The sequence below is a fragment of the Ornithodoros turicata genome, chromosome 6 (genome assembly GCF_037126465.1).
Source record: "Ornithodoros turicata isolate Travis chromosome 6, ASM3712646v1, whole genome shotgun sequence".
In the NCBI taxonomy this organism is placed as follows: Eukaryota; Metazoa; Arthropoda; class Arachnida; order Ixodida; family Argasidae; genus Ornithodoros; species Ornithodoros turicata.
Window position 1 is genome coordinate 74,070,413 of NC_088206.1, and position 11,716 is coordinate 74,082,128.

At 45.8% G+C, this 11,716-nt stretch overlaps 1 protein-coding gene and 1 long non-coding RNA gene across 3 annotated transcripts; one reads left to right on the forward strand and one right to left on the reverse strand.

Annotated features, from left to right (window-relative positions):
- Position 1: 1 nt before the first annotated feature.
- LOC135397397 (saccharopine dehydrogenase-like oxidoreductase) lies at positions 2–4,530 on the reverse strand. 2 transcript variants are annotated; one of them, XM_064628981.1, is made up of 13 exons: positions 4,428–4,530; positions 4,180–4,364; positions 1,751–1,857; positions 1,590–1,670; positions 1,391–1,520; positions 1,287–1,336; positions 1,087–1,229; positions 902–1,019; positions 722–841; positions 613–669; positions 433–556; positions 291–372; positions 2–197 (listed from the first exon to the last, which is right to left on the reverse strand). In XM_064628981.1, the coding sequence occupies exons 2-13, from the start codon at positions 4,361–4,363 to the stop codon at positions 107–109; spliced, it is 1,287 nt and encodes a 428-aa protein (XP_064485051.1). In that variant the 5' UTR covers position 4,364; positions 4,428–4,530; the 3' UTR covers positions 2–106. The 2 variants fall into 2 exon arrangements, with proteins under 2 accessions (XP_064485051.1, XP_064485052.1); XM_064628982.1 differs by having other exon boundaries at positions 4,434–4,524.
- Positions 4,531–8,078: 3,548 nt separating this feature from the next.
- LOC135397402 (uncharacterized) lies at positions 8,079–10,500 on the forward strand. The gene is made up of 2 exons (XR_010423640.1): positions 8,079–8,334; positions 10,086–10,500. It is a non-coding gene; the product is annotated as an uncharacterized LOC135397402 (long non-coding RNA).
- The last annotated feature ends 1,216 nt before the right edge of the window (positions 10,501–11,716 follow it).

Genomic DNA, 11,716 nt, shown 5'->3' on the forward strand with positions numbered 1-11,716 from the left:
AAACTGTGGCTGTAAATAATTTATTAGAAAACCCTCGCGTATATGCCCAGAGACAGACAACAATAATACGTAAAAAAAAGAAGGGTGGCTGGAAGGAAACAACCATTCAAAGCACTTGAAACTTGAAGCCATTCTTCTGTAGTCGCTCCAGGTAGGAAGTTTCGTTGAGTGCCGCCCCTGGACTCAGGGCCCCTCCCCTGAAACGCACAAACCGCAACTTCAAGTGCTTTCCCAGCATGTATGTGAAGCTGTACATTGCCTGGTCATTGTAAGTAACACTGTGCACATACTTTCCGAGCATCTTCTCCTTTTCCTTAAGGATGACCATTGCAGCCTGCACCAGGCAAATGGCCGTTGTTACGTACGCAGGATCTGCGCAAAGTTAAAAATATACTAAAAGTATACTATGTGCCCTAGAAATTCGATGAGTACCTGGTCCGTCCAGGCTGACCACGAGAGTCTTCTCAGGAGGCGAAGTGTGTTTGTCACTGGCCTCTGCTAATCTCTCCTCCCATCCTTTACCTCTTGCCACAAGCGTGAAAGAGCAAGCAACGGCCTGCATATAAGAGACCAAATATGAATACGAGACCGAAGCAAGCTCTCACCTCTGACCTGTTCCCGTGTGGGACCTCCCCTCCTCACCATCCCAAAGGAAAACGCTTCTGGAAACTGAGACGAGAGAAATTCATAAACTAGCCTTTTTGGCTCCAAAATGTCGCACCTTCTCTAGGAGGGTTCTTCCAAAACTAAACGAGCTCATGATCCCAAAGATGGCCGCCAGCAGGATCATCCCGATGCCATGAAGGAAACTTGGCACCCTGAGATACGTCTGGATCTGAGCCTAAAAAATTCTCTCCGTTATTTGTATCGCCGCAGGTGCCTGATAGGCTGTTGTACTTACTGGCCTCTTTCCCAGCAGCTGATAGCGAAACATTTCACTATGCAGCAGAACCGATCGATCGCTGCCTAGGAATGGAAGGCACCAGCCTTTGGCAATGTCACTCCAGAACAGGGCATTCCTGGACATTTGTTAATGACATGTTGTTATCCTCAGATTAGTGCCATTTGGAGTCGTTAAAATGTCACCTCCTAGTCAGTCTCGTCTCACTAGGGGGCAGAGACTTTGTGAAAATCTTCTCTCGAGACTCCTTGCGCAGTTCAATCAGTTCCGAGGCATGAGCCATGCCGTGGATAGCAGATTGCCAGGTGCCAAAGTTAATTTTCATGCCCTATAGTGCAACCACAAAGCAGCATTTAGCCAACATTAGCCTTCAAAACAGACTTACCTTTGGGCCGGGATTCATAGCTACGAAGGTTTCAACTTGTCCCAGTTCCCCTAAAGAAAATCACGCTATTAGACGGAAGAAAGACAACAACCCCTCGAGGATACCTTTAAAGTTATTGCGCAGATATGTGACAGTCATTTCTGCTGGAATGCTGTCAAAGCCACAAGCTCCAATGACAAAGATGCCTTTCTCCTCTGCATCCTTGAAGAACTCATTCTGCATCTGCTCCAAATACTTTACGCAACAAAAGGCCACTTTGAGAAGAGCTCATAACGTGAATTTCCTTTAGAAGGTATTGCTCACCTGGGGTTCTCCACTGACATCCAGGTGGTGTGTACCATGCTGGACACATGCCATGACCACTGGCCGGCCAAAGAAGCGATACTTGAGTAGAAAGATAATTGTTTAAGCATTTCAAGGAGGACACTAATAGAATATTTGGAGCCAGTCCGAGTGCTACTTACGGGTCCCACCGTGTTCAGGAGGATCTTTGTGCGTTTGACCATTTCATCGAGAGAATGCTGGTCCTCCACGTCTGCAATGATGGTCGGAATGTTGTCCAGGGCATCTTCTATATGGAAACATTAAAGGGACACTCCATTCATGAAACTACAGAAAAGGCTAGGATAAGAAATGAAAGCTTTTAGGTGTTACATAAGTGAGAGCCAGCTGCTGGTTTCAAATCGTCTCAACCCTCTCACACTTGACGGCTCAAGTTTTTTCAATCCACTCAGTCACAATGAAGCCTACTCTTACACTTGGGTTGTGTACGTTTATTGAACACGCAACTCGAGCAACTCGACTTTTGTGGACGAAAATCTCCTCGTGTCAACCCTGTGATTCCAATTCTAAAACAGAAGGATTCAATGTACATTGGCAGTGGTTGACTCTCCTCTCGTCCCTGGAGTTAATTCATGAAAAAGTGGAAGGTACACCGAGTGCAATCTAATAGAAAAGTTGGAGCCTCATCACTTGTCACAGACCGCATGTAGGACTCTCGTCGTATTAATTTGCTCTAGGGTCAACACCTCGCCTATCTCCATTGCCTGTATGCGTTACATGGACAATAAAACATTGTCACAACGGCGTGCTACACCACCACCACGGTGCTCAGACGCTTCCAGGAACGCACCCCTGGATGTGACCAGTATGAGCACTACTATATGAGAAGTCACGCCTTGGAAAAGTGCATGAAGGGAAGTGCAAGTCCTGCAAACGACGAGAGCGGGTTGCAAGGTGAGGAATTGTTCAGGGAAGACTAGGGCTTCGCGTTTTAAATATACGGAGCATTCGTCCAATATGCATAGAGAGCAACTATAGCACATTACTCCTTTCTGTGTTTTGTAGGAGGAGTAGAAAACATTTTGAAACCACAATCGATACCTCTAAAGTCAGTCGTGCGGAATCCAAAACCTGTGGTGGTTTGGGGTGATGGCACACAACATTTGGGTATTGCTATGCCACTCAACTGTTTTTTTTTAAATTCCGCGTACAGATGTGGACAGATGGAGAGAGGACAGGGGGGTTAGTATGCGTCCTGGAAAGTCTTTGGGAAAACCTGTGAGAGGATTCGAACCCGTGTCCACCTCTCTAACCACTATGCCACGGGAGCTGATGCCTCAACTTTTGCCTGCATCAAACCAAAGTTTTTTTGAAAATACCTGACCCACTTACTTTCCATCATGGGATTGCTTGCAAGAGTCATTTCTAATGAGTGTGTCAATGGCTCTCATTTTTGTATTTGCCGCACTTCTTAATCTACGTTAATACCATGCATCATAGTGCTCTCAGGCTGATTAGGGCTCACTCCCCCCCTGCCGTGAAGGAGTTCCGAAGCCTCTGGAGCTACTCCAGATCAAGGTTCATCTCTAAAGATAGAAGATACTTCCGTGAAACGCGGGACCTGACATTTGCTTCCCCAGAGACAATGAGTCATCATGCAGTTCCACTCCCATGCACAAACTTTTATTCGTTGAATACGAAGCAATGTTTGCATTACATCAACCTTAAACTGGCTCGTTGCACACGCATGCTTTAGAACCAGGAACATCCAACCGAGCGTCTCACTGATTGCAACATGGATTGCATACAATAGAAATGGATACAAATAAGGTTTCATTTTATTACTCGAAACAATGACCATTTGAACTGCACAATTCTCAGGTGAGCTTTTTTTTGCCGAAAAATATGGCACGCTGGTAAGATTGCAGCTGATACTGTGACCATCGCGTAAACCTACCCAAAAACGTCATAGAAAATTGCGTCACTTTAGTTCGTGGGAGCTGGTGAGACTGAAAACGGAGTCCGCCTACGAAAAAAACCGTTTTCGTCGCAATATGGCTCACTCGGTCGCCATACTCCGTTCGTACGAATTCGTATATGCACCGGATCGTGTGAGTCACGCTGTGACAAGCAAGACCAGATGCTTGAAATAAGTACTACGCAACGAAACGAAACATCCACACCGGGAAGAAAAGACCATCTGTAGCAAAGAGGATGTGTCGTCTGCTTCATAGGTCTCAAGTCGCACTTGTACACTTTCCTAGTTTGCGCCTAGTACAGGTATTGCAGTACATATTCCACACCGTAGAACCGTTCACTCGTCTAATTGCGTCGTTTGTTGAGGCATACTTTTGGTACAACAAATCCGACAGCCAGCGAAACTGATATCGCATGATAGAGAAATTTGAGAAATGCAGATAATTTCCAGGAAAACATTTCAAGCTTTCCTTCATGGTAAGCTCTCGATGGGATGCCTCAGCATGTGTCAACACAGAGCTGTCTGCTTCACATAACGAACCGTACAAGTGCATCGCATACAACAACAAAACAACGGACGACAAAAACAGCTGCCAATCACGAAGAAACCGCACCCACGCTTCAAAGAGCTTACCTTCAAGCTCCAGGTTCCGGGCTGCCGCCCTAAGCGTTTCCTTGAGCTTAGTTTCGCTTCTGCCGGCGACAGCCCATCTTAACTTGGGGTCTTCAGCCTTAGCCGTTTTGTGCAATTCCTCGACGACGTAGACGCCCGTAACGCCTGTAGCTCCAAAGAGTACTACGTCGAATTCGCGACTCATTCTGTGGCGTTTGAAAGCCTCGTTATTAAAACAAAAAGGCAAATGCGTAGAAACGGTGCTGTACCTGTACCTGGCTGTACACGGCAACGCCTATCCGTCAAACGTGCGAGTCACGTTCATACGCAAGCACGAAAAACAAACTGGATCGCAAGTGGCTGCGGATGGATTTTTGTGAATGGCTACGCAAGAATGCCTGTGGTGGTTGCCTGACAAGATTGAAAGACGGCGCTCCATTTTTGGCGGCGGAAGAACTTCTATGTCCTCTGCCTCCTCCTCCTGAGGCGGCGGTCACGTGACCGTCTGTACCGAAGTGTCCGCGCGTATAGTGGCTTGCGCTCAAGATCGAGGGTTCGATCCCGGCGGTACACATTGCTTCCAGCATCGTGTGTCAGAGATTTCCGGCGCACGTCCAAAGAATTGGCAAGTCCTACCCAGGTGCAACATGTCGCCACACTGCGCAGACAAACCTTCGTACGTGTAACATCACAGTGCCATTTATTGCTTACTCTAGCCTTGCATGGCTCGGGTTAGTGTAGTTGGGTGTCTGGCTAAATCATCCTCAGCGAAAAGTCGTACTGAAATGAATGAATGAGACACATAGAAAGGACAAATACATAAAAAGGCCTAATAAATTAATGACGAAAGGTTAGCCAGCTGTAGGACTCGAACCCACATCTTCCGGATTACCGGCTCTTCTGGATTATCATTAATTTCACTTGAGGCTTTGTACGTATTTGTCCTTTCTATGAGGTCACCGTTGAAGCAAGCTTCGCCCTGTTGCAGTTGATCGCAAAAGCGTCAAAACCCTTCACAGAAGGTCCTTAGAAGGTCCTGCCTCATTCGTGCAGCTGAAACCGTGTGCCAAACCGCAAAAGATTCTTTTGTAGAGATTAGCTGTCGCTAAGCGGGAATTAAGACCATGGGTGCAGATTTGGAAGTGCTGCTGCGCGATATTTCCAAGAATTTTTGTGCATATTCCTTAGCAGTCGACGAATCCACGGACATAAATGAAAGGGACAACGACGGAGTGACCTGTGTCCCTCTCCAGTGGGCTTTTTTTGGATAAAACCCGGGTATTTTTGGATATTTTTGGAGAATATAGACAAGCCTAGAAATCTGACACAGAGTAAAACAAATGTGATATTAACATTGCCTTGAGTTTGAGGGGAAAACACAGGACGAGATGAACAGATAGACTCACGAACCAGTAATCGGGGGGTGTACGCCTTTCTGTGGCAATTTGGATATATGAAAATTGCCACAAAAAGGCGTACGCCCCCCTGTTGCTGGTTCGTGAGTCTATCTGTTCATCTCGTCCTGTGTTTTCCCCTCAAACTCAGCTAGCTTGCCTGCTCCTGCTATGTTCATCGAAAACAAATGTGTTTCGCTGCTCTTGACTTCGGGTGAGCTCTCATTAGTTTCGGTTTATGGACCTGCCTGTCCTAGCAACAATGTATCAGTTTCTATTGTTTTCCGGAAAGCGGAGTTCCATGCATGGTGTAGACCCTACACGCCTGGATTAGCTGTCGTACTTGAGTTACAGTGCCTCCAGGAAGCGAAAGAAAGTCTCTCCATGAGTGGACAGAAGTAAAAGAAAGCGAGAAAAGGTTATACGGAACGGTGTAATTTCCCCTGGGTGCGATACACTAGCGGAAACGGGCACTCGCTCAGAGGGGTGCGATACCAATAGACCCCTACCTAGGAAACGTCACCGTGTGATGTTGGTAGACATAGGTAAACCGAAAGAGCGCGGACGGAGAACACCGCCGTCAAGGGTGGCTTTTTTGTACTAGTGGTACAATCCAGTAACTTTAGGCTCCACCCAAGTCGTCTGGAAAGTGAATTCTGTGTGGAATGTGGCACTACGTGCACTCCGAGAGAAACTCCTCAAGATGACAAAGACCGATAGATCGGGAGCAGAACAAGGTCATATGCAAGGAATTGCATAAAAACCATATTTAAACGTGGCTTTCTCGCTATAGTAGATCTAGCCTACCAAGTTGGTGACGTTATTTCTTTGTAAAAAGAGAGAGGTCTATAGACCCGTCGTCATGACAGACTGAAACCGAAACAAATCGGAGGGCACTTGTTCGCTGCCTCCTATCGAAAGAAAACCGAAGGACGCGTCCCTTTCAGAGATCATCCCCTATAATCCCCTCAAGGCCGTGGCCTCCGAGCGTAGTTCAAGTCTACCAAATTGGTGGCGCTGTCCAACACACAAACAGAGAGAGGTCTATTCTAACCATGTTTTGAGCACATTCAAGCGATACCGAAACTATCGCCGTGTGTCGCTACCATCCCTCTGAACCCCTCTTTTGTCGGGACCTGTACCTGGGTCTTTGTAAACACTACAATAAAATAAACTGGGATTTTTCCGTGTCATGTCTTTCACATGACATCTGGAGAAAATCTCTAAAAAGTCCGGATAAAATCCAAACAACCCTGGCAGTGAAAGGCAACGCCTCAGTAGCAACTGATGGAGGTCCGTCAATGTTCGGTCGCAATCTATGTCTCGTGCCCCACGAACCTTCCAGCAATTCACTGCATCCTACATCAAGAGGTATTGACCGTTAACTTGATTCGGTCGAGAGGCTCCAATCATCGTCTGTTTGATGATTTTCTTCAAAACTTGGATGCCACGTACAAAGACCGCCTGCCTTATCAAACAGAGGTCAGCAGGGAGAAAATACTTGAACGTTTCTTCGATCTTGACGACAAGGGAAAAGAATGGACTCGACTTTCCTCGTCGACGTAACTAACCACCATTCTGAATAGCTCGCTTGATCACAGGGATGTACAACAACGTCAAAGGAAACCGTTTGCCTGCTTCAGATGTCTGATGACCATCTTCGAGCCCAGTTGACAACTGGTCAACCTACAAGTGGGACTCTGGCGAGGAAGATCCGTGTACCCCCTGGAGAACGTGTTCTGTGGCATTGTATATATTAAAGACAACTGAAACTATGTTACTCGGCCCCCCAAAGTCCCCCAAATCAGAGACACTATCCACGACCCGCCGTGGGAGACCCCTGCTCTAAATGCATTCCAAGTTTATACCGCTCTTCAATGCCCGTGAGGAACAGGTTCTTACGATCAGTTTTGCACAAGTTTGTCGCACTCATAGAATTCCATCCATGTGATGGGTAAGCCCATGAAACAGCTCAGGTATAGGCTTGTATTACAGCCGTGAGCTTTGCTTGGCAAAGACAGGTATGCTTCAAAATCTGCTGCAGTCACGTTTATCCTGACTGTCTCATTTTCCATCTAAATGATCAGGGGCACCTATCTTGTCGGTCCTCTCCTTGAGTACGATATTCCGTGACGATGACCTTCTCCTCGGAGTCCTTCCGAAAATTTCACCCACATATACCTTGAATCCTGTAGACTGCTCCAAATTGTAACGTCCTATAGGAAAAACAGCATCGTCCTATATAGTTTCCGTGTCAACAGATAGAAAACTAAACTCTTTCATACGACTACAGGGCTCTCGACTGTGTTATATTGGTCAGAATAAAAGGTGCAATAATGAGATGAAACATATTTTTGGAACGTAAAAAAGCTACGCGAATTACCTGGTGGCTGTGTCCTCGGCTGGTCTCATGCGACTTTCCCCATCTGATAGTTTTCATCTCATACTTGAGGACACCGTTAACCAAAAGTTGAAAGGATTATTACATTCCATCTCGTCTCCCCTGGGAACAAACTGTGCCATATTTCTTGCGTGAAATCTCTTGGGCCATAAAGTACTTTTCTGTCAGCACAAGAGGACTACAATATTTCCCACAAATGACGCAAAGCCCAGTCGGCAAAGATATCAGAGAGCACATCCTGGAAGGGCAATTAGAAGCCCATAAACTCATCTTACTGATAACAGTGGCACCTATAAGAAAGAGAAGTAAAGTTGTCGTCTGCCAACAGAACGATGATGCTGCCCGTGATCTGTGTGTTTGCCGTCTTTGGATGCATCCTGGGTAAGTTATGTCGCATGTATGTTGCAGATTTCTCGTGGAAGATCTCTTCTTTACAGGGTGTCGAACCGAAACATTTTTCGTTCCGGTTCTACCATAAACGGTTCGGTACCGGTTCTGCTCCGGAGCAAAAAAATAACGGTTCATACCGGTTTTAACCGATTCCGCTTCTGGTGGGCATATTGATTCCCAGAAAGAAAAAAAATCCATGTTGCAAAATGGAAACCCGTTTATTCCGCATACATGGTATTTGATATTTATAGACCAGTTTCCGCGGGTGACGTCACATGGCCGGTGTGGCACAGCAAATTAACAGAGTCCGGGACAATGAATGTAATTTGACACAGTTTGCCAGAAATTACGATTCGACAACACCTGAGTCGCGTTCGTGTGGTTGCCCACACAACAATGGAGGTGACTGTCTCCTTTCTTGAAGTGCATATTGTGATGTCATACGTAAAGCACTTTCTTGCTGGATTGGTGCGATCGCATCCCGTCTGTCGCTGCTTCCTAGCCAGCAAGCACTACCGCACGAGTACGACGCAAATCGAGGAACATCTTCACTCACAAACGCGCTCGACGGCTCCGTTTTCTTTTCTTCGTGTCCTGTCCACAAAAGAGGCACCACGCGCTTGCCTCGCGGATACATGTATTCAACTTGGCTGCTCTCAAACAAGGGACATTACCGATAGAGAAGCCGTTGGGTCGCTGTTTAGTTGAGGAGAGTTTGGGCGGATGAAATTAAAACGAACACTATGGCACTTTGGTAGAGAGCCACAACCGGTCACATGTACCTGTAAGTATATGTGCGCGAACGATAAAACGTTACAAAGGGAGCCTAAGGGTCATAGTATATCGACATACATTGCACCGTAACCGTAACCCTCGTAAAGTATCCATGACATGACCTCAGAACGCACGACGTCAGTTTAATTCGCCTACTCGTAGTCCATACCGGCCAAGTTTTTGCTTGGATCGAAAACCGTTAAATACATTTTTCGGTTTCCCTCCTGAGCGAAAAAAAAAAAAAACGTATACGGTTCCGATTCCGTTCGCTCCAAAATAGCAGTTTTTTTCGGTTCGCTCCGACACCCTGCTTCTTTACCATCCTATACTGCACACAGTGCAAAAAAAAGTTTTCTGCCGTTATTACCAATATTTCGCGGTTGACGCAAAAATTACTACTTGTAACGTAACACGTATACGTTGTACGTGCTCCTTTCCAAACTCGATTTCACCCGATCTATTTGTCCCTCAAATCAATCTCATTCTATGTCCCTCATTCAGCCACAAATTATAGCTCTACCGGAACAAATGTGTGTGGTTTACATTAGAGTGAAGTTATTCCATTCAAAGTAAATTGACGTTGCAAATTTTTCAGTTCTCGCCTTAAAAAACATATTTGGGAAGAGCTTCAATGAAGTCCTCCTTTAGTGTATATTAAAGAAATCAGTATTGTAGCGAACAAAAACCCCAGAATCTCGCTTTTTGAGCGCACAAAAAGTTCAGACCCTGGAAAGCGAACAAAAAGTGTGGTTAAAAATGCAAGCAAACACACATTCCAAGTCACGTACGATAGCAGGGTAACACAACCATGATACTCGACATGGCTCCTCATTACCATGTAAACAAGTAAACAATAAGAGTGATCGATTAACCTATAGGAGGAGTTTTGGGGGCACAAGAACCAGTCAGGGCCGTCGAGTCGTGGAGACGTATATGTATATAAATACCCCGGTCACTATGCATTGCAGCCGATGCAGCCGTCCTGACGAACAGCAACCCTCTGCAAGTGGCAGTTCAGCCAGGACAGGCTTCCGTTTTGCTCAACAGCGGTGCTCAGCCTGCTCAGCCTCAACAACCCCCTCAGCCTCTTCAACAGCGACAGGACACCTTGGCCGTCAATAGACCACCCCCTGGTCTTGGTCTCTTCTAAACCCACGTTTACTTATATGGACTCCATAGAAATGTCATCTGTTCTTGGGGTGTATTTTAGCATTGCCCGTGAGGCACAGGCCTGCATGCTATGGAATATATAAAAAGGATATCCTCCAGCTATAGGGGATCGGAAAATAAAATTGATGCATTAATAACGACACTGTCCTTTGGATTTGCTTATATGGAAAATGACAATAAAGAGGCACAATTTGTCCTTCAAGATATCCTCGATCAATAAGATACGTGTTTTTTCTGAACAGTGACAACTCTGGGACAGAAGAGTGTCACTCAAAGAATGACTACCGTGAAGGATAGGAAAACAAAGGCTGTTGATGACGTGAACGGGAACTGATTTTGGGTGCAATAAATTGAGGGAAGCCCTCCATTCTAATTTTCATGGAGACAATAGTGGAAAATGCACTTGGACGCACGCTAAGGGGGAAATAGATCAGTACTCCGTGCTCCTTCATAAAACCCCCATCGACGACACCGGTAGAGTAAACAAAGTCGAGTAAGCGATGTCTCACTCCCAAACTGAAACGCAGTCTCACTCCTGACGTCCTCTACCCAACGCGCTCAATGTACTTCGTTCCAGGTACTCTCTTTTACAATCTTTCTGAGCCACGACCGGGATGCGCTCAGTAAACTTTTTACACCTTTTTGGTGTATATGGCTTGTCCCACGGCGCACACCTTTTTGGTGTTGCCTTTACACTCAAATGATGGGTGTTTTCTAATACACCCTTTAGTTAACTGTATTTCTAATAAAACACCGTTATAATGGGCGTTTCAAAACAAGAACACCCTTAAAAGGGGAGTATTTTATGATGGAATTATTCGCTAGCAAATGCCGAGACCAGTGGTCGACACATATAATTGGACGTACTCAGCACCGTGAACACGGCAGACTTCCAACCCGAGCGCAATGTGTCGCCAACATGAGTACCGAGGGTACCTCGGGCAACCTCAGTAGCCTATATTGGCGTGTCGGATGGATCATGTTCGTAACGGTGACGGGAATGTCAAAGATCATAAGCTAAATTTCTAACATCCCTGTTTTTATCTCAGGTTATCGTCTATAATGTGATTACTTGCTGAGCGGAGCTGTGAAACCAGCATAATTTTTCTCTCACAAAATAAAACACCATATTGCCAATCCAAATTGGGTGGGTGTATTAGACGGTAAACACCTGTTTCAACACCCCACTTTACACCCTTAATGATCGACATTGGATAAAACGTGGTGTATGTCAATATTACACCTTTAGTAATGCTCTCCTTGCGGAATAGAAAAGGGTGTTTTTTTTTTTTAGCAAATAAAGGTGTAAAATGATTTACGCCCAGGCCAAGTCTCCAAGGCGACTCATTGGTTTTCACATCTTTTGTACCTGCATACGACACGTACGTTTGGGCTTACATAAGGTAAAGCCCGATTTGTCCTCAGCCGC

Bases quoted from the DNA above. Each gene is read 5' to 3' on its own strand.
- LOC135397397 (XM_064628981.1), bottom strand. From the start codon at position 4,363: ATGAGTCGCGAATTCGACGTAGTACTCTTTGGAGCTACAGGCGTTACG. The intron at 1,521-1,589 runs GTGAGCAATACC...TGTTGCGTAAAG, and splicing joins ATGTCAGTGGAGAACCCCAG to TATTTGGAGCAGATGCAGAA. The intron at 842-901 runs GTAAGTACAACA...AGAATTTTTTAG, and splicing joins AGCTGCTGGGAAAGAGGCCA to GCTCAGATCCAGACGTATCT.